This window comes from Pristiophorus japonicus, chromosome 7, assembly GCF_044704955.1.
Source record: "Pristiophorus japonicus isolate sPriJap1 chromosome 7, sPriJap1.hap1, whole genome shotgun sequence".
NCBI lineage: Eukaryota > Metazoa > Chordata > Chondrichthyes > Pristiophoridae > Pristiophorus > Pristiophorus japonicus.
Genome location: NC_091983.1, coordinates 204,935,476 through 204,960,772, shown reverse-complemented (window position 1 = coordinate 204,960,772; position 25,297 = coordinate 204,935,476). Strand labels below are relative to the sequence as shown.

At 46.4% G+C, this 25,297-nt stretch overlaps 1 protein-coding gene across 1 annotated transcript in view; it reads right to left on the bottom strand.

The window, feature by feature from the left end:
* plb1 (phospholipase B1) overlaps positions 1 to 25,297 on the bottom strand; it is a 326,472-nt gene that overhangs the window by 268,790 nt on the left and 32,385 nt on the right. The window contains exon 5 of the mRNA XM_070884250.1: positions 9,742 to 9,835. Coding sequence (XP_070740351.1) covers positions 9,742 to 9,835 — 94 coding nt within the window. The remainder of the gene's footprint in view (positions 1 to 9,741; positions 9,836 to 25,297) is intronic.

Sequence of the window (25,297 nt, the reverse complement as noted above, 5' to 3'; positions counted from 1 at the left end):
AGGTGAGGCCTCACTAAGGCCCTGTACAACTGCAGTAAGACCTCACTGCTCCTATACTCAAATCCCCTAGCTATGAAGGCCAACATACCATTTGCCTTCTTCACCGCCTGCTATATCTGCATGCCACCCTTCAATGACTGATGAACCATGACACCCAGGTCTCGTTGCACCTCCCCTTTTCCTAATCTGCCGCCATTCAGATAATAATCTGCCTTCGTGTTTTTTCCCCCAAAATGGATAACCTCACATTTATCCACATTATACTGCATCTATTATGCATTTGCCCACTCACCTAACCTGTCCAAGTCGCCCTGCAGCCTCTTAGCGCCCCCCTCACAGCTCACACCGCCACCTAGTTTAGTGTCATCTGCAAACTTGGAGATATTACACTCAATTCCTTCATCCAAATCGTTAATGTATATTGTAAATAGCTGGGGTCCCAGCACTGAGCCCTGCGGCACTCCACTAGTCACTGCCTGCCATTCTGAAAAGGACCCGTTTATCCCGACTCTCTGCTTCCTGTCTGCCAACCAGTTCTCTATCCACGTCAGTACATTACTCCCAATACCATGCACTTTGATTTTGCACACCAATCTCTTCTGCGGGACCTCGTCAAAAGTCTTTTGAAAGTCCAAATACACCACATCCAGTGGTTCTCCCTTGTTCACTCTGTTAGTTACATCCTCAAAAAATTCGTCAACCATGATTTCCCTTTCATAAATCCACGCTGACTTGGACCGATCCTGTCACTGCTTTCCAAATGCACTGCTATTTCATCCTTAATGATTGCTTCCAACATTTTCCCCACTACTGATGTCAGGCTAGTCGGTCTGTAATTACCCGTTTTCTCTCTATCTCCTTTTTTAAAAAGTGGTGTTACATTAGCTACCCTCCAGTCCATAGGAACTGATCCAGAGTCAATAGACTGTTGGAAAATGATCACCAATGCATCCACTATTTCTAGGGCCACTTCCTTAAGTACTCTGGGATGCAGACTATCAGCCCCGGGGATTTATCAGCTTTCAATCCCATCAATTTCCCTAACACAATTTCCCACCTAATAAGGATATCCTTCAGTTCCTCCTTCTCACTAGACCCACTGTCCCCTAATACATTCGGAAGTTTATTTATGTCTTCTTCGTGAAGACAGAACCGAAGTATTTGTTCAATTGGTCTGCCATTTCTTTGTTCCCTATTATAAATTCACCTGAATCTGACTGCAAGGGACCTACATTTGTCTTCACTAATCTTTTTCTCTTCACATATTTATAGAAGCTTTTGCAGTCAGTTTTTATGTTCCCTGCAAGCTTCCTCTCATACTTTATTTTCTCCCTCTTAATTAAACCCTTTATCCTCCTCTGTTGAATTCTAAATTTCTCCCAGTCCTCAGGTTTGATACTTTTTCTGGCCAATTTATATGCCTCTTCCTTGGTTTTAACACTATCCTTAATTTCCCTTGTTAGGCACAGTTGAGCCACCTTCCCCGTTTTATTTTTACTCCAGATAGGGATGTACAATTGCTGAAGTTCATCCATGTGATCTTTAAATGTTTGCCATTGCTTATCCACCGTCAACCCTTTATGTATCCTTTGCCAGTCTATTCTAACCAATTCACGCCTCATAACGTCGAAGTTACCTTTCCTTAAAGTTCAGGACCTAGTTTCTGAATTAACTGTGTCACTCTCCATCTTAATAAAGAATTCTACCATATTATGGTCACTCTTCCCCAAGGGGCCTCGCACAACAAGATTGCTAATTAGTCTCTTCTCATTACAAGTACATTGCTGTAATGTCAGGGTTAATAAATTATGGATTTTCTCCCCCTCTGGTCCACAGTACAAGTAGAAGCAGAGCCAGGGTATGTCATCCCATGAGGAAGGAAATGGACTTCACCTCAGTTGGCTGATAGATTTTATTTTATAAATCAACAGGAGCTAGAATAAAAGCAAGTTTCTATAACGTTATTGACGGGGAGCAGGTCCCTTGTTCTCTCTGACAACCCCCGTGGGAAAAGTTCTTTGCCTGAAAAAAAATGCGCATGCGCAGAACAGCTACTGCTATGGATGCCAGTGTTGCATGACTGAATTCATCGCTGAGGCCTATTTCACATCACGAAGGCTATCACCCAAATTAAAAAGGCAAAACTAGCGGTTTTTAAAATGGGCGATATTCCAGCAATCCTGAGAAATAAAAAAAGCACTATGGCCGGAAATAGCGCCCATTTTTGGGCCATAGCGACCATAGTGGAAAATCTAGCTCCATGTTTCTGAATAATTCAGCATTGAATGACAGAGCAGTAACATGCAATATTCAGCAGCTCAACCTCTGCTTACCAATTATACCTTGCAGACTGACCTGCTACTGTAGTCTGGATATAACTACATAGAATATACAGCACAGAAACAGCCATTTGGCCCAACCAGTCCATGCTGGTGTTTATGCTCCACACAATCCTCATCTCACCCGATCAGCATAACCTTCTGTTCCTTTCTCCCTCATGAACTTATGGAGCTTGCCTTTAAATGCATCTATGCTCTTCGCCTCAACGACTTGCTTAATTGAAATGTTGAGGGACACCGATAAATCCTCACACGCAAACTGATACTTCAGTACACTTTCCAAAATTTCCAGTCAGTCTCTCCCCTCGCCTTGCTTCCCGGTGGGTTCCTGACCATCACACTTCTGAGCATCCCAGCTGCTGTTGCCCACACAAGCATTAAGCTGACTTTCTAATTAGAGTTGGAAAATGTAACCTACTTGTGTCTATTCTTAACTATTCTTAGGTGCTGCTGACATTTGCCTGACCGCACAGAACTATCAATATTGGGCAAATCATGGATATTAAGAGCCAGCCCTAATAAGAGAAAATAAAGAATTGCATTTCTATAGCTCTTTCACAACCTCATGACATCTCAAAGCACTTCACAGCCAATTAAGTACTTTTTTGAAGTGCAGTCACTGTTGTAATGTAGGAAATGCAGCAGCCAATTTCGCACACAGCAAGGACCCGCACATGGCAATGAGATAATGACCAGATCATCTGTTTTAGTGATTTAGTGCTCATGTCCCTAGAGTGGGGTTCTGATTCATAGGCGAGTGGGCTGGTACATGTCCTCTCGCACCAGCATAGACAAGGTTAAAAGTGGCAAACTGCATTCATTGCATGTGTCACTTAGGTCAGCCTTCCAATAATATAACCAGCCAATGTTAACAGTCAACAAGCACTCCACTTCCATGTACTTTACAGTGAGTGTGTCAAGTGTTTAAAGTGGTGGTGAGTGGAGTGTGTGTTGACTGATCCAGCAGGTTATTGCAGCAGTGGTAACTTTCCCCACCATTTGTGGATCGTACGATGCAGAATGTTTTCCATTTTTGTGGCAAATAATATTTTACTACAATTCATAAATAGAATAATCATAAAAAAGTGATTGTACAAATGTGTGGTGTTACAGCATATGGAGCAGTGGAGAGAGACAAGTAAAAATAAGAAAGAAAGGACTTGCATTTAGAGAACACTTTTCATGTCCTCAGGATGTCCCAAAGTCCTTCACCGCCGATACCTTACTTTAGAGGTGTAATCAATGCTTTTATGTCGGCAAACATGGTTACATAGTAAACTTGTGCACAGCAAGGTCCTCAAACCATAGCTCATCTTCAAATAGTGCCAAGAGATGGTTTATGTCCACATGAACAGGCAGATGGGCCCTCGGTTTAAACGTCACATCCAAACGCCATTAATGCAGCAATACTGTGCTGAGGTGTAAGCCTTGATAGCCCAAGCAAGGCCCAGAGCAGGACTTGAAACAACAATCCTCAGACTCAGAGTCAAGACTACTAGCACTAAACCGAGCTGACACTCAGCAAACCAAAATCAGTGAATTTTCATTACTAGTAGGCATCGGGTACGGTCGTGTAGTCATTCTGTTAAGCTGGACTAATGATCCACAGAAAATGAGTTCACATCCCACCCTACCAGTTTGAGACTTTGTTTTCAGTTTATAAAATATGCAATTAAGAAGCTGGTCTTAATAACAGTACACATGAAACTGTCGAATTAAACCCAACTGGGTCCCTTTAGTGGAAGGAAGCTCGATCTTTTAGAATCCCAGCTTCACACATCAGATTTTAAAGCGTTTTTAGGAAGTTGAAGACTTGAATTTAATTTGTTCAAATGAGGTCAGTTGCTAATCTCCCCACAGGTCTTCCAATTTCATTTGCTCCTGCTCAACCCCAATTGCAGATAATATTCTCAATTATCAAAGAAAGGTGAACCAGAATTGATCAGTTGGACTTTGCAACCAGTCACAGTCGTTCTGCTATCAAGAAGGAAACTGTCCAAACTGTACATTAGATAATGGACTGTGGCGCTACACTGTCAGCTTTGTGTCACAATAAAAGCAGCAGATCTTATCTTCAGCATCAGTTGATGTCATAAAACAGACAGCTTAATTTTACCGGGAAGAAGACAGCTGTGAGTTCATGTACCTTTTGGAAGATTGTTTTTCACCTATTTATCAATAGTTTACAACTTGTACTTTAACAGGTATCACAGAGCCACTCATAATCACTAAGGAGGTGGTACTCAGTAAAATGGATGTGGTGTATTTGGACTTCCAGAAGGCATTTGACAAGGTGCCACATAAAAGATTACTGCACACGATAAAAGTTCACGGAGTTGAGGGTAATATATTAGCATGGATAGAGGATTGGCTAGCTAAGAGAGAACAGAGAGTCGGGATAAATGGTTCATTCTCTGGTTGCCAACCAGTAACTAGTGGGGTGCCACAGGGATCAGTGCTGGAACCCCAACTATTTACAATCTATATTAAAGACTTGGCAGAAGGAACTGAGTGTAACGTAGCCAAGTTTGCTGGCGATATAAAGATGGGAAAAAAAGCAATGTGTGAGGAGGCCACAAAAAATCTGCAAAAAGGACATAAACAGGCTAAGCGAGTAGGCAAAAATTTGGCAGATGGAGTATAATGTCGGAAAGTGTGAGGTCATGCACTTTGGCAGAAAAAAAATCAAAATCAAATGGAGAAAGATTGCAAAGTGCCGCAGTACATCGGGACCTGGGGGTATTTGTGCATGAAACACAAAAGGATAGTATGCAGGTACAGCAAGTGATCAGGAAGGCCAATGGAATCTTGGCCATTATTGCAAAGGGGATAGAGTATAAAAGCAGGGAAGTCTTGCTCAGCTATATAAGGTATTGGTGAAGCCACACCTGGAATACTGCATGCAGTTTTGGTTTTCATATTTACGAAAGAATATACTTGCTTTGGAGGCAGTTCAGAGAAGGTTCACTAGGTTGATTCCGGGATGAGGGGGTTGACTTATGAGGAAAGGTTGAGTAGGTTGGGCCTCTACTCATTGGAATTCAGAAGAATGAGAGGTGATCTTATCGAAACGTATAAGATTATTAAGGGGGCTTGACAAGGTGGATGCAGAGAGGATGTTTCCACTGATGGGAGAGACTAGAACTAGAGGGCATGATCTTAGAATAAAAGGCCGCCCATTTGAAACAGAGATGAGGAGGAATTACTTCTCTCAGAGGGTTGTAAATCTGTGGAATTCACTGCCTCAGAGAGCTGTGGAAGCTGGGACAATGAATAAATTTAAGACAGAAATAGACAGTTTCTTAAACGATAAGGGGATAAGGGGTTATGGGGAGCGGGCGGGGAAGTGGAGCTGAGTCCATGATCAGATCAGCCATGATCTTATTGAATGGGGAACAGGCACGAGGGGCCGTATGACCTACTCGTGTTCCTATTTCTTATGTTCTTATGTTCCTCACACAGATATACCAACTGCACAGCCAAGCCCCTTCCTTGTGTCCCATGTGCCAGATTGTATGAATTTCCCTTAACCTTTGGGTAAGAAGGAGCATATACACTGAGGTGGATGAGCATTTGGGCACAGTTACAGTTGGGGTGTCTGCTTCAGTGGGCCATCCCTGCCTCAGCTCATTTATCTTCAGTTCAGTTGTGCAGTAATGTTACTGGACTAGTAACCCAGAGACCTGGATCTTAGAATCCTATCAGAGCATAAGTTCAAATCCCACCTTGGCAGTTTGAGAAATTAAATTATTATTTTTTTAATTAGGAAATAAAAAGCTGGTACCAGTAAAGCTGTCTGATTGTCATATAAACCCAACTGGTTCACTCATGTCACAGATATCCTTGCCCTGTCTGGCCAACTTCAATGTCAACTGTAGCCCAGTTAGAAACATAGAAACATAGAAAATAGGTGCAGGAGTAGGCCATTCGGCCCTTCTAGCCTGCACCGCCATTCAATAAGTTCATGGCTGAACATTCAACTTCAGTACCCCATTCCTGCTTTCTCGCCATACCCCTTGATCCCCCTAGTAGTAAGGACCTCATCTAACTCCTTTTTGAATATATTTAGTGAATTGGCCTCAACAACTTTCTGTGGTAGAGAATTCCACAGGTTCACCACTCTCTGGGTGAAGAAGTTCCTCCGCATCTCGGTCCTAAATGGCTTACCCCTTATCCTTAGACTGTGACCTCTGGTTCTGGACTTCCCCAACATTGGGAACATTCTTCCTGCATCTAACCTGTCTAACCCCGTCAGAATTTTAAATGTTTCTATGAGGTCCCATCTCATTCTTCTGAACTCCAGTGAATACAAGCCCAGTTGATCCAGTCTTTCTTGATAGGTCAGTCCTGCCATCCCGGGAATCAGTCTGGTGAACCTTCGCTGCACTCCCTCAATAGCAAGAATGTCCTTCCTCAGGTTAGGAGACCAAAACTGTACACAATACTCCAGGTGTGGCCTCACCAAGGCCCTGTACAACTGTAGAAACACCTCCCTGCCCCTGTACTCAAATCCCCTCGCTATGAAGGCTAACATGCCATTTGCTTTCTTAACGGCCTGCTGTACCTGCATGCCAACCTTCAATGATTGATGTACCATGACACTCAGGTCTCGTTGCACCTCCCCTTTTCCTAATCTGTCACCATTCAGATAATAGTCTGCCTCTCTGTTTTTACCACCAAAGTGGATAAAGTGGATAACTTCACATTTATCCACATTATACTTCATCTGCCATGCATTTGCCCACTCACCTAACCTATCCAAGTCACTCTGCAGCCTCATAGCATCCTCCTCACAGCTCACACTGCCACCCAACTTAGTGTCATCCGCAAATTTGGAGATACTACATTTAATCCCCTCGTCCAAATCATTAATGTACAATGTAAACAGCTGGGGCCCCAGCACAGAACCTTGCGGTACCCCACTAGTCACCGCCTGCCATTCTGAAAAGTCCCCATTTACTCCTACTCTTTGCTTCCTATCTGACAACCAGTTCTCAATCCATGTCAGCACACTACCCCCAATCCCATGTGCTTTAACTTTGCACATTAATCTCTTGTGTGGGACCTTGTCGAAAGCCTTCTGAAAGTCCAAATATACCACATCAACTGCTTCTCCCTTGTCCATTCAACTGGAAACATCCTCAAAAAATTCCAGAAGATTTGTCAAGCATGATTTCCCTTTCACAAATCCATGCTGACTTGGACCTATCATGTCACCTCTTTCCAAATGCACTGCTATGACATCCTTAATAATTGATTCCATCATTTTACCCACTACCGATGTCAGACTGACCGGTCGATAATTCCCTGTTTTCTCTCTCCCTCCTTTTTTAAAAAGTGGGGTTACATTGGCTAGGATACTCGATAGGAACTGATCCAGAATCAATGGAATGTTGGAAAATGACTGTCAATGCATCCGCTATTTCCAAGGCCACCTCCTTAAGTACTCTGGGATGCAGTCCATCAGGCCCTGGGGATTTATCGGCCTTCAATCCCATCAATTTCCCCAACACAATTTCCCGACTAATAAGGATTTCCCTCAGTTCCTCCTCCTTACTAGACCCTCTGACCCCTTTTATATCCGGAAGGTTGTTAGTGTCCTCCTTAGTGAATACCGAACCAAAGTACTTGTTCAATTGGTCCGCCATTTCTTTGTTCCCCGTTATGACTTCCCCTGATTCTGACTGCAGGGGACCTACGTTTGTCTTTACTAACCTTTTTCTCTTTACATATCTATAGAAACTTTTGCAATCCACCTTAATGTTCCCTGCAAGCTTCTTCTTGTACTCCATTTTCCCTGCCCTAATCAAACCCTTTGTCCTCCTCTGCTGAGTTCTAAATTTCTCTCAGTCTCCGGGTTCGCCGCTATTTCTGGCCAATTTGTATGCCACTTCCTTGGCTTTAATACTATCCCTGATTTCCCTTGATAGCCACGGTTGAGCCACCTTCCCTTTTTTATTTTAAGCCAGACAGGAATGCACAATTGTTGTAGTTCATCCATGCGGTCTCTAAATGTCTGCCATTGCCCATCCACAGTCAACCCCTTAAGTATCATTCGCCAATCTATCCTAGCCAATTCATGCCTCATACCTTCAAAGTTCGCCTTCTTTAAGTTCTGGACCATGGTCTCTGAATTAACTGTTTCATTCTCCATCCTAATGCAGAATTCCACCATATTATGGTCACTCTTCCCCAAGGAGCCTCGCACAACGAGATTGCTAATTAATCCTCTCTCATTACACAACACCCAGTCTAAGATGGCCTCACCCCTAGTTGGTGCCTCGACATATTGGTCTAGAAAACCATCCCTTATGCACTCCAGGAAATCCTCCTCCACCGTATTGCTTCCAGTTTGGCTAGCCCAATCTATGTGCATATTAAAGTCACCCATTATAACTGCTGCACGTTTATTGCATGCACTCCTAATTTCCTGTTTGATGCCCTCCCCAACATCACTACTACTGTTTGGAGGTCTGTACACAACTCCCACTAACGTTTTTTGCCCTTTGGTGTTCTGCAGCTCTACCCATATAGATTCCACATCATCCAAGCTAATGTCCTTCCTAACTATTGCATTAATCTCCTCTTTAACCAGCAATGCTACCCCACCTCCTTTTCCTTTTATTCTATCCTTCCTGAATGTTGAATACCCCTGGATGTTGAGTTCCCAGCCCTGATCATCCTGGAGCCACGTCTCCGTAATCCCAATCACATCATATTTGTTAACATCTATTTGCACAGTTAATTCATCCACCTTATTGCGGATACTCCTTGCATTAAGACACAAAGCCCTCAGGCTTGTTTTTTTAACACCCTTTGTTCTTTTAGAATTTTGCTGTACAGTGGCCCTTTTTGTTCTTTGCCTTGGGTTTCTCTGCCCTCCACTTTTCCTCATCTCCATTCTGTCTTTTGCTTTTGTCTCCTTTTTGTTTCCCTCTGTCTCCCTGCATTGGTTCCCATCCCCCTGCCATATTAGTTTAACTCCTCCCCAACAGCACTAGCAAACACTCCCCCTAGGACATTGGTTCCGGTCCTGCCCAGGTGCAGACCGTCCGCTTTGTACTGGTCCCACCTCCCCCAGAACCGGTTCCAATGCCCGAGGAATTTGAATCCCTCCCTGCTGCACCACTGCTCAAGCCACGTATTCATCTGCGCTATCCTGCGATTCCTACTCTGACTATCACGTGGCACTGGTAGCAATCTGGAGATTACTACTTTTGAGGTCCTATTTTAATTTAGCTCCTAGCTCCTTAAATTCGTTTCGTAGGACCTCATCCCATTTTTTACCTATGTCGTTGGTACCAATGTGCACCACGACAACTGGCTGTTCTCCCTCCCTTTTTAGAATGTCCTGCACCTGCTCTGAGACATCCTTGACCCTTGCACCAGGGAGGCAACATACCATCCTGGAGTCTCCGTTGTGGCCACAGAAACGCAGTTGGTAGCACTTGTGCCTCTGAATCCAAAAGTTGTGAGTTCAAGTCCCACTCCAGAGACTAGAGCACAAAAAAAATCAAAGCTGACACTCTCATGCAGTGCTTGCGTACCGCTGCTCTGTCAGAGGTGACATTTTTTGGATGAGACGTTAAACCAAGGCCCCGTCTGCTCTCTCAAGTGGATGTAAAAGATCCCATGGCACTATTTCAAAGAAGAGCAGGAGAGTTATCCCTGGTGTCCTGGCCAATATTTAGCTCTCAATCAACATCACTAAAACAGATTATCTGGTCATTATCACATTGTTGTTTGTGGGAGCTTGCTGTGCACAAATTGGCTGCCGCATTTCCCACATCACAACAGTGATTAAACTTCAAAAGTACTTCATTGGCTGTAAAGCGCTTTGAAACATCCGGTGGTCATGAAAGGCACTATGTAAATGCAAGACTTTCTTTCTTTTTGCATATGGCTCTGGTTCCATACCTATGTGGTTGGGGTTAATTCAGTGACTTCAATGGATATAAAAATCATGAGAGATGTACAACAGGCTATCTCCCATTCACTATCCCCCATTTTACATTGTCGCACAAAGTCAAAATGACCCCCGTTGACTCTTAACTTATTGATTATAGAGAATGTTACAGTGCTGGAGGAGAGGATGTCCTGGAGGCATCAAGGAGATAATCTATTTGTTTAGAGTTAAGAAACAATAGAGGTGCCATTACACTACTAGATATATTCTATGGATCACCAAATAATGGGAAGGATATAGAGGAGCAAATTTGCAGGGAAATTACAGAGAGGTGCAAGAACTATAGAGTAGTGTTAATGGGGGACTTCAATTATCCTAATATAGACTGGGATAGGAATAGTGTAAAGGGCAGAGAGGGGCAAGAATTTCTGAAGTGTGTTTAGGAGAACTTTCTCAAAAATAACTGCAGTGAATTGATCTGCACTATAAAAAATGATATGTGCCATTTAAATAAATGTTTGTGTTGTTTCTGGCCAGGTTTTTCTCACAGTATGGCAAATGGAATTCAATCCGGAGAACTGTGAGGTAATGCTTTTGGGGAGATCTAACAAGGCAAGGGAATACACATTAAATGGTACGACACTGAAAAGTGTAGAGGAACAAAGGGATCTTGGAGTGCATGTCAACAGAAACGTTTAAAATTCTGACGGGTTTAGACAGGTTAGATGCAGGAAGAATGTTCCCAATGTTGGGGAAGTCCAGAACCAGGGGTCACAGTCTAAGGATAAGGGATAAGCCATTTAGGACCGAGATGAGGAGAAACTTCTTCACCCAGAGAGTGGTGAACCTGTAGAATTCTCTACCGCAGAAAGTTGTTGAGGCCAATTCACTAAATATATTCAAAAGGGAGTTAGATGTAGTCCTTACTACTCGGGGGATCAAGGGGTATGGCGAGAAAGCAGGAAGGGGGTACTGAAGTTACATGTTCAGCCATGAACTCATTGAATGGCGGTGCAGGCTAGAAGGGCCAAATTGCCTACTCCTGCACCTATTTTCTATGTTTCTATGGGCCCAAGCTTCGGCATCTGGTTAAAACGGCGCACCTCCGAGACTTACGTGACCTGCCTGGGCTCGAAGGTGCGCCGGAATATTCAGCAGCAATTCTCCGGTCCTCCTGGACCATGGAGTGGCGTGGCGCAGCGTAGTTTCCCTGGGGAGGAGCCTGCCTGCAGGGGGGCGGGGCTAGGGATCATGCCTTCTTCTCAGAGCCGGCAGCGTTGCGCAGGCGCGCTGGAGCATGCGCGCCTGCGCAATGGCTCGGGAGAGCGTGGATACCAGGGGGCGGGGGGGGGCGTGGGTACCGGGGGGGGGGGGAGGGGGAGGGGAGGGGGAGGGGGGAAGCATGGCAACCGGGGTGGGGAGGGGGGGAGGAGCGTGGCAACCGGGGTGGGGAGGGGGGGAGGAGCGTGGCAACCAGGGTTGGGGGGGGGGAGTGTGGCAACCGGGGGGGGGAGCGTGGCGACCAGGGGGGCGGAGGGGAGCGTGGCAACCGGGGGCGGGAGGGGGGGGAGCGTGGCAACAGGGATGGAGGCGGGAGCGTGGGTTGGAGGGAGCGTGGGTTGGGGGGCACTCAATGATCGAAGGGCCGGAGGAGAGAGCAGGCGTGCCTCCTTCCAGCCTCTCCCCCACTCACACCCACTCCCCCCACATCTCCCCCCCCCCACACACACACCCCCACCTCCCCACACACACACACACACACACACGCACCCCCCACACACACCCCCACAACCCCCCCCACCCCCACACACACACACCCGCTCACACCCCTCCCCACATACACCCCCCCACACACACACACCCTCCCCCCCACCCTCCACACACACACACATCCACACACCCCCTCCCACCCCCCCACACACACACCCACACACCCCCTCCCAACCCTCCCCCCCACACACACACCCCCTCCCAACCCCCCCCACACACACACACCCCTCCCACCCCCCCCACACACACACACCCCTTCCAAACCCCCCCACACACACACACACCCCCACCCCCCCACACACACACCCCCCTCCTACCCCCCCCACACACACTCTCCCACCCCCCCCCACACACACACACACCCCACCCCTCCCACACACCCCACACAGACACACCCCACCCCTCCCACACCCAAACAGACACACCCCACCCCTCCCACACACCCCACACACACACACCCCACCCCTCCCACTCCCACACATACACACACATAGACACCACCCCCCGTCACTGTCAGATGCAGAGAGAGAGAGACACTACAGAGAGAGACACTGACAGAGACACCTTCCCTTCACATAAAGGTAGGACTTCTATTTTTATTGATTGATTACTTATTACTTTGGTCTTGGTGCTTTAGGTGCAAGGATCCTTCTATTTTTTATTAATTAATTGCTTATTACTTTTTGTGCTTCGTTTAGTGCTTGGTGCTTTAAATGTACTGCTTTGTTTAGCGCTTAGTGCTTTAAATGTACTTTGCTTCTTTAATGTTGTTGTGAAGGTGTTTATGGAAAATCCTCTAACTTCCCTTACCCTCCCCTGTTGTGATGTTGATGTGTCCTTTGTGTTTAATGCTTCCCACCCCCCGTCTCTGGTTGTGCCTGCACTAAACTTAACTCTAGGTAAGGTTTTTCAGTACTTACAAAAGTGGACACTTACTCCATCCTAAGTTAGTTTGTAGTAAGTTTTCACTGCCGAAACTTGCAAAACAGGCCTGAGTGGCTGGACACACCCCCTTTTGAAAAAAAAGTACCTTACCTAAAGCCAACCTAAACTAACTCACTAGAACTGGAGCAAACTAATATGCGAGAATTGCAATTTCTAACATATTCCAAACTAAATTAATTGCTCCAAAAAACTAGGAGCAACTCCACCCGAAACTTGGGCCCAATGTTTCTAACAGATCCCTGAAGATAGCAGGCCAGGTAGATAAAGTGGTTAAGAAGGCATAGAATACAAGAGCAAGGATGTTATGCTTGAACTGTATAAAACACTGGTTATGCCGCAGCTGGAGTACTGTGTACAGTTCTGGTCACCACATTACAGGAAAGATGTGATTGGACTGGAAAGGATGCAGAGGAGATTTACAAGAATGTTGCCTGGACTGGAGAATTTTGGATATGAAGAAAGATTAGAGATGCTGGGTCTGTTTTCTTTGGAACAAAGGAAGCTGAGGGGAGACCTGATTGAGGTGTATAAAATTATGAGGGGCCAGGATGGAGTGGATAGGAAGGACCTGTCTCCCTTGGCAGAGGGATCAACAACCAGGGGGTATAGATTTAAAGTAATTGGGGGAAGGTATAGAGGAGATATTTCTTTACCCAGAGGGTAGTGGGGGTATGGAACTCACTGCCTGAAAGGGTGGTAGAGGCAGAAAGCCTCACCACATTTAAAAGATACTTGGATGTGCACTTAAAGTGTCATAACCTACAGGGCTATGGACGAAGAGCTGGAAAGTGGGATTAGGTTGGATAGCTCTTGGTCGGCCAGCGTGGAAATGATGGACTGAAATGGCATCCTTCTGTGCTGTAAATTTCAATGATTCTATGCTGTGATTGTCCAGTTACAGATTAAATCAAGTCATCAACTGTAACAATTTCATTCTCATCACTCATTCCATTAGTTCAAGTTGCTTTCAGTTCCTGAATATGACTAATTTAATTTATTTAGGGTGGATTTCTGCAGAGGTTCTCTCACTTGTCCATTGTTAACTTAAAAGGAAAAGCTGCAGAAATCCCAGAAACACATTGTAAGCAGTACTTGCACTGTTTGTCGGGGATTCCGCAGCTCTTCTGCTCAACTTGCATAAGATTGTAAATCCACACCTTTACAATTCCATTTAAAATATGCTTATTTTTATGTATTACCTATACACACACACATTTTAAGTGTACCAGTTACTGATACAAATGTCTATAGATTTGTGACTAAAGCACCAATAACTTTCTAATTAATGGACTTTTTTAGTTATGTTCTTGCTCACATTTGTAGATAGCATCATATTACTTAATTATATTATTTAAATATTTCTTTGTCACTCATATATAACTTGTATTATATTATTGTACAGTAAAGATTCAACACCCACTATGTTAGATTAAACTTAAAACTTAATGTCGTCAGGGTAACTTTAAGGATCCTGGCTTAAAATGCGTCATGAATGACGTCACTGGGCCCATTCCATCTCACTGGGCCAGATAACGCGCTGGGTAGGGTTAATAGGGCCCATTAAGGTAAGTTCATTTTCTGGATGGAGCCAGCAGCAGGGTCGCGACCCGCCATGGACACCGCCTGCACCGGACCTGCCAAGGTAAGGAAAATTCCAGTCATAAAGTGCAAGGAAGTGATGATGAATCTTTATAAAACACTGGTTTGGCCTCAACTGGAGTATTGTGTCCAATTCTGGGCACCACACTTTAGGAAGGATGTGAAGGCTTTAGTGAGGGTGCAGAAAAGATTTACAAGAATGGTTCCAGGGATGAGGGACTTCAGTTACATGGATAGACTGGAGAGGCTGAGGTTGTTCTCCTTGGAGCAGAGAAGACTGAGAGGAGATTTGATAGAGGTGTTCAAAATCATGTGGGGTCTAGACAGAGTAGATAGAGAGAAACTGTTCCAATTGGCAGAAGGGTCAAGAACCAGAGGACCTGATTTAAGGTGATTGGCAGAAGAACTAGAGACGACATAAGAAAAAACCTTTTTACACAGCGAGTGGTTAGGATCTGGAATGCACTGCGTGAAAGGAAGGTGGAGGCAGACTCAATTATGGCTTTCAAAAAGGAATTGAATAATACTTGAAGGAAAATAAATTTTAGGGCTACGGGGAAAGGGCGGGGGAGTGGGACTAGCTGAAGTGCTCTTGCAGAGAGCCCGGGTTCGACGGGCTGAATGGTCTCCTTCTATGCTGTAACCATTCTACGATCCTAAGATTAACTGCCTTCTGAAATAGACGACCAAGACACTCAGTTGTAGTAAAACTACCCAGGGCAACAATGCACGAGCATTAAATGCCAATCTTACAAGCGTGCTCACATGCTGAGAATAATTTTTTTCAAAGGGTTATAACCATGTTATACACACTGGGGATGATGAACCATTCTGTAACACATTGGTACCCTGTGGATTAGGCTGGAAAGATCAAGTTATCGAGTTTGCTGAGTTTAGTATGTTGGGTTTGACCCGGTGGGTGGAGATTAGAATCCAGCCAAGTCAACCAGCAGAGAACCCTGACGAGTGCCTGGGTTCCATTTAATTGACACTTTCTAGTCAAGTTTTAGGCCTGACTAGTCACTGGGATTGGAAGTTCACCCATTAAGGGCAGGAAGCTATGTGTTGCTGCAATTCTTAAAGGCCTGCAGCAGCTTCAAGGGTCAGTCTACTTTCTCAGGCCCAAAACAGGCAAAGGAAAGAAAGAAAGAATTTGCATTTATATCATGGCTTTCACGACCACAAGATGTCTCAACACACTTTACAGCCAATGAAGTACTTTTTGTCGGGCACTCACTGCTGTAATGTCAGAAGCACAGCAGCCAAATTGTGTACAGCAAGGTCCCACAAACAGCAATGAGAAAATGACCAAATAATCTGTTTTAGTTTTGTTGGTTAAGGGATAAATATTGGCCAGGAAACCGGGGAAAACTCACCTGTTCTTCTCCAAAATAGCACCATGGGGTCTTTAACATCCACCTGAGAGGGCAGGCGGAGCCTCAATGTAATATCGCATCCAAAAAGACAGCACCTCCGACAGTACAGCACTCCCTCAGGACTGCGCTGGAGCGCCAGCCCTAGATTTTGTGCTGAAGTCACTGGGACTTGAGCCCACAACCTTTTGACTCAGAAGTGGGAGTGCTATCCACTGAGCCACAGCTGTGTAAACCAGTGACTGAAACTTCTGAGAGATGTCCAGCAGCAATTGCCTGGCAGTTTTCTGACAGAACAGTAAAAATATTGGTGAAGCGAGTCCGGGGTGGGTGGGGCGGGGGGTGTGGGGGGGGGGGTGCACATTATTTTTCCGATGGATGGGTGGCCAGCTGGGCACAGTGAGCTGCGGACGAGTCTTAGCAGGAGATCACCAACCAAGTCAATGTTGACGGCATTTACCTAAAGACCTGCAATGCAGAGTTTAAAGAAATTCAGTGACTTTACCAGATGCGTCTAGATACGAAATGCCACTTGATACGTCCTTACTATACAGGACAAATGCACACGACGCCCATGCTTGAGAGAAGGTCAGTCTGTGACCTGTCCTTTATTCCTTAGCATTCAAGTGCAGGAAGTAGGTGGAGCTTCCCCTTTTATATCTGAAGGTCCAGGTTAGGAGTGTCTCCCACAAGTTCACCACGTAGTGGTCAGTGTTCTCACGGTGTACAACGTAGGTCAGTTTATACATGGGTTACAATGCTGCTTGAATACATGATATCACCTCCCCCCTCAAAGTCTTATTGGGATCACTGGTTGAGTCTCTCTGGTGGTTTACGCTCCCTTGTAGAGCGCCTGAGTTGGGGCTCTGGTTATTGGGCGCTGGCCTGAGTGTCTGCTGTTTGTGGTGCCTCAGGCCTGTTCGAACTGCCCACAGTGACTGGGCTCTGCTCCCTTTGGTTCCTGTGTTCGGTCAGCTGTGGTGGAGTGAACTCTACATCGTGTTCTTCCTCTGCTTTGTCAATGGGGTTGCTGAACCTTCTTTTTGTTTAATCCACGTGTTTGCGGCAGATTTGTCCATTGGTAAGTTTAACTACCAGAATCCTATTTCCCTCTTTGGCAACCACAGTGCCTGCGAGCCATTTGGGCCCTGCAGCGTAGTTGAGGACAAAAACAGGATCATTTACATCAATACATTACGCCCTCGCATTCCTGTCATGGTAGTGATATTGTGACTGGCGCCTGCTCTCGACAATTTCTTTCATGGTGGGGTGTATAAGGGTTAACCGGGTTTTGATCGTCCTTTTCATTAGCAGCTCTGCAGGTGGAACCCCTGTGAGCGAGTGTGGTCGGGATCTTTCGGCCAACAGGAGGCGTGATAAGCGGGTTTGTAGGGAACCCCCTTGGATTCTGAGCATCCCCTGTTTGATTATCTGCACTGCTCGTTCTGCCTGGCCGTTTGAGGCCGGCTTGAACGTTGCCGTTCTAACATGGTTAATTCCATTGCCTGCCATGAAGTCCTGGAATTCAGTGCTTGTGAAGCACGGGCCATTGTCGCTGACCAAGATGTCCGATAGACCGTGGGCGGCGAACATTGCCCGTAGACTTTCTACCGTGGCAGAGGATGTGCTTGAATTTAAAATGTCATACTCGATCCATTTGGAGTAGGCATCTACTACAACCAAAAACATTCTCCCCATGAAAGGACCTGCGTAGTCCAAATGGATGCGTGACCAAGGCTTGGCGGGCCATGGCCAGGGGCTAAGGGGGGCTTCCCTGGATGCATTGCCCAGCTGGGCAACGTGTTGCACCTGCGAACACAAACGTGTGACCTGGCAATTGCCTTCATCGTGACAATGCCCGGGTGCCCATCGTGGAGTTTCTCTGATGAACACCTCTCTGCCCATCTGGGACATGACTACGCTGTTTCCCCACAATAGGCAATCGGCCTGAATCGAGAGTTCATCCCTGCGCCTGTGAAATGGTTTAAATTCCTCAGGGCATGCCCTGTACGTGGCTGCCCAGTCCCCATTCAGGACACATTTCTTGACTAGAGACAATAGCAGATCTCTATTTGTCCAGACCTTAATCTGATGGGCTGTCACGGGTGAGCCTTCGCTTCCGAAAGCTTCAACAGCCATGACTATCTCAGCAGCATGCTCGGTAGCCCCCTCAGTGGTGGCTAGTGGGAGCCTGCTGAGTGCATCGGTGCAGTTTTCGGTGCCCGGTCTGTGCCGAATTGTGTAGTCATAGGCGGCTAACGTGAGTGCCCACCTCTGTATGCGGGCCGATGCCTTTGCATTTATGGCCTTGTTGTCGGCCAAAAGGGATGTTAGGGGTTTATGATCTGTCTCCAGCTCAAATTTCCTGCCAAACAGGTACTGGTGCATTTTCTTTACCGCATATACACATGCGAGCGCCTCCTTTTCTACCATCCCGTAGCCCCTTTCTGCCTGGGACAGACTTCTGGAGGCATAAGCTACCGGCTGTAACTGACCCTTGGCATTGACATGCTGCAACACACACCCGACACCATAGGACAATGCATCGCACGTTAACACAAGTTTCTTACATGGGTCATATAGCATTAACAGATTGTTGGAACATAACAAATTGTGTGCTCTATTAAAAGCCCTTTCCTGGCTGTCCCCCCAGACCCATTCGCGACCTTTGCGTAGGAGCACATGTAGCGGCTCTAGCAGCGTGCTCAATTTGGGAAGAAAGTTACCAAAATAGTTCAGGAGCCCCAGGAATGAACGCAGCTCCGTCGTGTTACGGGGTCTGGGTGCTCTCTGGATCGCTTCCGTCTTGGACGCAGTAGGGCTGATCCCGTCTGCTGCTACCCTCATCCCCAGGAATTCTACCTCTGGAGCTAGGAAGACGCACTTCACCTTTTTCAGTCGCAGCCCTACCCGGTCCAGTCTGCGTAGCATCTCCTCCAGGTTGTGGAGGTGTTCTTCAGTATTGTAACCCGTAATGAGGATGTCGTCCTGAAAAACCACCGTCCCTGGAATCGACTTGAGGAGGCTTTCCATATTTCGTTGGAAGATCGCGGTGGCCGAGCGAATCCCGAACAGACATCTGTTGTACTCAAACAACCCCTTGTGTGTCGTGATGGTGGTCAGCTTCTTCGACTCACTCGCCAGCTCCTGGGTCATGTAAGCTGAGGTCAGGTCCAATTTTGAAAAAAGTTTGCCACCGGATAGCGTCGCAAAGAGGTCCTCCGCTCTCAGTAGCGGGTACTGGTCTTGGAGTGACACCCGATTGATGGTGGCCTTGTAATCGCCACATATCCTGACCGACCCATCCGCCTTGAGCACTGGCACAATCGGGCTCGCCCAGTCACTGAATTCGACTGGCGAGATGATGCCTTCCCTCAGCAGGTAGTCCAATTCGCCTTCTATCTTTTCCTGCATCACATACGGCACCGCTCTGGCCTTGTGGTGTACTGGCCTGGCGTCCGGGTTTATGTGAATCACTACCTTGGCCCCCATGAAAGTGCCAATGCCGGGTTGAAATAATGAGTCAAATTTGTCCAAGATTTGTGAGCATGATACTCGCTCCACAGAGGAAATTTCATTGACGTCGCTCCATTTCCAGTTCATGACAGCAAGCCAACTCCTCCCCAGTAGTGCGGGACCATCCCCTGGGACAATCCAGAGTGGCAGTCTGTTCTCCGAATCTTTGTGGGTCACGACTACCGTGGCGCTGCCTAGCACCGGAATGATCTGCTTTGTCTAAGTCCGTAGCTATGTGTCAATTGGCGATAATTTTGGCCTCCTGGCCTTGGACGCCCACAACTTCTTGAATTGTTTGATACCCATCAGGGACTGGCTGGCCCCCATGTCTAACTCCATTGATACTGGGATGCCATTGAGGAGCACTTTCATTATTATCGGTGGTGTCCTGGTGTATGAACTGTATACGTGCTCCACATGAACTCGCTGAACTTCAGCTTCCAGCGATTTCCCCCAGCGTTCATTTCTGCAATTTCTGCAGGTATTTTGCTCACCTCTGCAAACTCCGGCTGATTGTGTGCCTCCACGCCTCCAGCATGAGCTGCGGTTTGAAACAAAAGGTCCCTTGCCAGTCGATCGTCCCTGACTGCCCCTGTTATTGTCCTTGAGTGCGTCATTAACAGGTGTTGATGGCCCCATTACTGGCCGCATTGTCCCTTGCAGTGGCGTAAATCGCCGTTCAGCTTGCCATTGTCTCTGTCGAACTCCCCCTCTGGGTTCGACTACATGTTGGGGCATGCCCGACTGCCCTTGTCTGCCTGGAGAACTGTGTGCTGCTTTAACAATGTTGAATCTCTGTCCCAACCATTCCTTAACACAGCACCTCTCGTCTGTTCTGCTAGTGTCCATGCTCGCGTGGTTTAAATCCCAGTTTCTTGTCGCCATTGATACGTCCTTACTATACAGTATAAATGCACACGAGGCCCATGCTTGAGAGAAGGTCAGTCTGTGACCTGTCCTTTATTCCTTAGCACTCAAGTGCAGGAAGTGGGTGGAGCTTCCCCTTTTATATCTGAAGGTCTAGGTTAGGAGTGTCTCCCACACATTCACCACCTAGTGGTCAGTGTTCTCACGGTGTACAACTTAGGTCAGTTTATACATGGGTTACAATGCTGGTTGAATACATGACACCACTCACATCTCTCATTGCTTCCATTGTCAAGGGTATGACCTCTCCACCCCTATCCCAATATAAACCCTTCCTTAGCGTCCTCCCATGGTTGTCCATTATGTGACAGGGAAGACTTTGCTGTACCTCCTTTGGGCTTTTCCTCAAACCCTCAAAATGCTGCTCCACCAACAACTCCTCTCTTCTGAACAGCATGATGCGTAACCTGCAAGGCTATGGACCAAGAGTTGGAATATGAGATTAGGCTGGATAGCTCTTTGTCGGCCGGCACGGACACAATTGGCTGAAATGGCCTCCTTCCGTGCTGCAAATTTCTATGATTCTATATACTAGCGACACCAGGCTTGTGGACAAGGAAAGCCGAAAGCCTTCCTACCAATGGTCATTAATGACATCCTTCTAGTTTTTGTGAATGAGGGGAGCAGACGCGTATCTCAGATGGGTATCAGTTAGCTGGAGACACGGGTGAAAGACCTGGTCAGACACAGCAGTATGGTTCTCATCTGCACATCCTGTTTTTCTTTAAATTGCAATGGCCAAGATGGATTCCCTGACTTCTTGTTCATGGGCTCCCTCTGATGGCTTCAATGAGTAAATGCATGGATTTCCCCACATAGGGTCACAGCCTCTTTGCCAACCCTGCAGAATTGTTCTGGTATTTCCAGGAGTTGAAGATTAATCTCCTGGATAGTACTGCGAGCAACCCTAGAGAAAAATCAAAGGGCCATTAAAAAAAATTGTGTATTATTTGTTTTTAATTTTCTCTGAGCACTTCTGTTTATTAGTTATAAAAATATTGAAGATGGGAATAAATATCAGTTAACTTTGACACCGAGCCACATAAAGAGATATTAGGACAGATGAACAAAAACTTGGTCAAAGAAGTAGGTCTTAAGGAACGTCTTAAAGGAGGAAAGAAAGGTGGAGAGGCAGAGAGGGAATTCAAGGAGGGGCCTAGGCAGCTGAAAGCACTGCCACCAATGATGGCGCGATTAAAATCGGGGATGTTCACGAGGTCAGATTTGGAGGAATGCAGATATCTCGGCGGGTTGCGGGGCTGGAGGAGGTTACAGAGCTAGGGAGGGGTGAGGCCGTGGAGAGATTTGAAAACAAGGTTGAGAATCAAGAAAACAAGCTCAACTGGTTCTTTGTTTTCCTGTTTCTTCACTGAGAGGCCCCTGAACATCTGGCCCACTTTGGCTGACTTAGGCAGCAGTGTCAATTATATTCCCACAGGCGTGATATTATGATGACAATGACAAGTCACAAGGCAGCTTCCACTGAATTCAAAGCCTCATTAAAAATCATCTTGGACAAATGCTGCTGTGTTATCAGAAGGCTCTGTCACATCTTGATATCGCCGTCATTGTGATTGACGCCTAGCACATCGGATTAAGTTTTCCTTTTGCCCTTACCCCAGGACACCACACTGTGCAAGTCTTTATTCAGCACCACACGTGGTTAGAAATGCTTCACCCTACCTTAAATAGGGTGCAATCACAGGGTCAAGATAAGGACAAATCGCAGGCGACTTATGACTGTAATCAGCAATATCATTGACCTGAATTTAAATCATTTAATGGTTTTTACAGTGAAAATTCCCATCATTTTCTAGCATTTCCTGAAAGCACTGACTCGGTGGCTGTTAAGCACTTTGAGACTTCCTGACATCATGAAAGGTTCGATATGAATGCAAGATATTTTTTTTCTATTATTCCCTGTATAAGCTCACATATGTGCACACATTCCCAGCACATACATTAGTGTAAGCACACATACAGACATGCACAGATTAAGAATTCATATTGAGTAGTTTTTGTCAAATCACCATGAATTCTATGTAACATCGTTGCATATCAGCCTGTCAGCCTTGGCTCAGTGGGTAGCACACTCCAGGTGGGAGGGGCTAGGAGTGAGCAGGTGCTGCTGATTACTGCAGGGGTTGGAGTGAGTTTGTAAAATGTTGGTGGTGGGCTTTTGTTTTTTTTTCAAATTTTAGGGCCTTTTTGGCCCATAAACATCAGCCAGATGGAATTTAATCAGGGGAGAGAATGTCTTGAGAGGGGAGAATAAAAGGCCCAAAGATTTGGACTGGGACCCCAGGAGGTTTGGAAAAGAAAACACAGTGGTGGTTCACTGCCAAGATAAGGAGATGCGAGCTTGGGATATGATCCAGGCAGTGCATGAGGACTGCAGTGAGGGAAGTTGCTTTGCTTGCTGACCAAAGCCGAATGTTGGATTCGAAGTGATGCTCAGTGGCCGAGAGGAGGTGCAAAGACTTTTACTGAGCCTGAAGGTTTGTGAGAAGTACTTGGACGTATCGTTGCTGTATTCTGAAGAGGTGGTGGTTTCATTCTTAAACCTGCCGGTTTATGTTGAGGACGATGTGCTGATAAAAAAGTTGGAGTAGTGGGACATTAAACTTTGCTCAGTAATAAAGAGGAGATACTATCCTGGAATGCGGGTAGCCGATGGAACCCGTTACGTAAATGTGCGTTTCCCAGAGGGGGTGAAGTCATTACCCGACAGCATGAAATTCGAGACAATGGAAGGAGTGCAGTACTTCCGGGTTCTGCATGATAACCAGGTGAAGGTTTGTTATTACTGTCTTGGACACGACCATTTAGTAAGAAGCTGTCCAGACCTACATTGTTATAACTGTGGCAAGTCTGGACACATCGTTCGGAACTGCAAGGCAGAGAGCTGTGCGGTTTGTCACAAAGACCCCGCCTGCTGTGAGTGTGAGGCAGAAGTAAGCTCCTTGAGCGACGAAGAGATGGGAGAAGGAGCAGGAGGTGTAAGTGGAGTGGCCAGAAGAGCAGAGCAGGCGGAGGACACAGCCGCCGAACGGAATGAGGAAAGAGCGCAAGAAGAGGCAGAAAATTGTGGAGCAGAAAACAGGATGGAGCTGGTGGAAAACACACCAAGTGTGGTGGAAAAGGACAAAGTCAGCGGAGGCCATCATGGGTCAGGGACAGAGTCGAGCCATAATATGGCTCGCCCTTAGGTGTCCGTGGGGGGAGCAGAGGCAGGTGCGGGGTAAGTGTAAGCACACCACTTGGGGAGCAGGAGCGGGCAGGACCAGAAGAGGCAGGAACCTTAGAGGGGCAGCAGGATGGGAGTGGGGAGACAAAGACGCCAAAAGGGAACAAGATGGGTGGAGACACGCCATTGTCCCAGAGAGAGAAGAAACGGGGAGCAAGGGTCAGCGGTGGAGGTGAGGTCGAAGGGGGAGGCACTGTTGGAGAAACCATGTGAGCAGGAGGACTCTCGAAGGGAGGTTCTGTATCTGACGGGGAACAGGGACAGGAGATTACAGAAGACCTCGAGAGTGAGGAGTCAGAGGAAGATGGAGACATGGAATTGGGGGGTGGGGGGGTCATCATGTGGAAAGGGAAAGGTTGGTGAGGGGCAGAAGGATGGAGAAGGGGCAGTTCCATGGCCTAAATTTAATGTAAGGAAGAGGCTGAAACTGCAAGGAAAGTTCAAACAGGAAGGAAAAAGAGCAGGAGAAAGCAACAGTTGCCCAAAAGGTTGGGAAGGATATTGAGAGGAGGGAAGGGCCAGAGATTAAATGATGATAGGGGGATTATCAGGCACACTTCTTTTATTAGGAGCAATGATTACATTGGTCTCAATTAATGTGAACTGCACAAGGCGGGAGAAGAAATTGCAGCAGTTGTTGCAGTGTTTTAAAGGCAGTGTCTGCAAGAAACCTTTTGGGATGAGGATATCCTAGAAAGAGTTTGAAAAGTTTGGAAGGAAAAAGTGTTTGCAAGTTGCGCAAATAATAACTGTAGAGGGGTGGCTGTTTGTTATAGAAACATAGAAACATAGAAAATAGGTGCAGGAGTAGGCCATTCGGCCCTTCTAGCCTGCACCGCCATTCAATGAGTTCATGGCTGAACATTCAACTTCAGTACCCCATTCCTGCTTTCTCGCCATACCCCTTGATCCCCCTAGTAGTAAGGACCTCATCTAACTCCTTTTTGAATATATTTAGTGAATTGGCCTCAACAACTTTCTGTGGTAGAGAATTCCACAGGTTCACCACTCTCTGGGTGAAGAAGTTCCTCCGCATCTCGGTCCTAAATGGCTTACCCACCTTATCCTTAGACTGTGACCTCTGGTTCTGGACTTCCCCAACATTGGGAACATTCTTCCTGCATCTAACCTGTCTAACCCCGTCAGAATTTTAAATGTTTCTATGAGGTCCCCTCTCATTCTTCCGAACTCCAGTGAATACAAGCCCAGTTGATCCAGTCTTTCTTGATAGGTCAGTCCCGCCATCCCGGGAATCAGTCTGGTGAACCTTCGCTGCACTCCCTCAATAGCAAGAATGTCCTTCCTCAGGTTAGGAGACCAAAACTGTACACAATACTCCAGGTGTGGCCTCACCAATGCCCTGTACAACTGTAGCAACACCTCCCTGCCCCTGTACTCAAATCCCCTTGCTATGAAGGCCAACATGCCATTTGCTTTCTTAACCGCCTGCTGCACCTGCATGCCAACCTTCAATGACTGATGTACCATGACACCCAGGTCTCTTTGCACCTCCCCTTTTCCTAATCTGTCACCATTCAGATAATAGTCTGTCTCTCTGTTTTTACCACCAAAGTGGATAACCTCACATTTATCCACATTATACTTCATCTGCCATGCATTTGCCCACTCACCTAATCTATCCAAGTCGCTCTGCAGCCTCACAGCATCCTCCTCG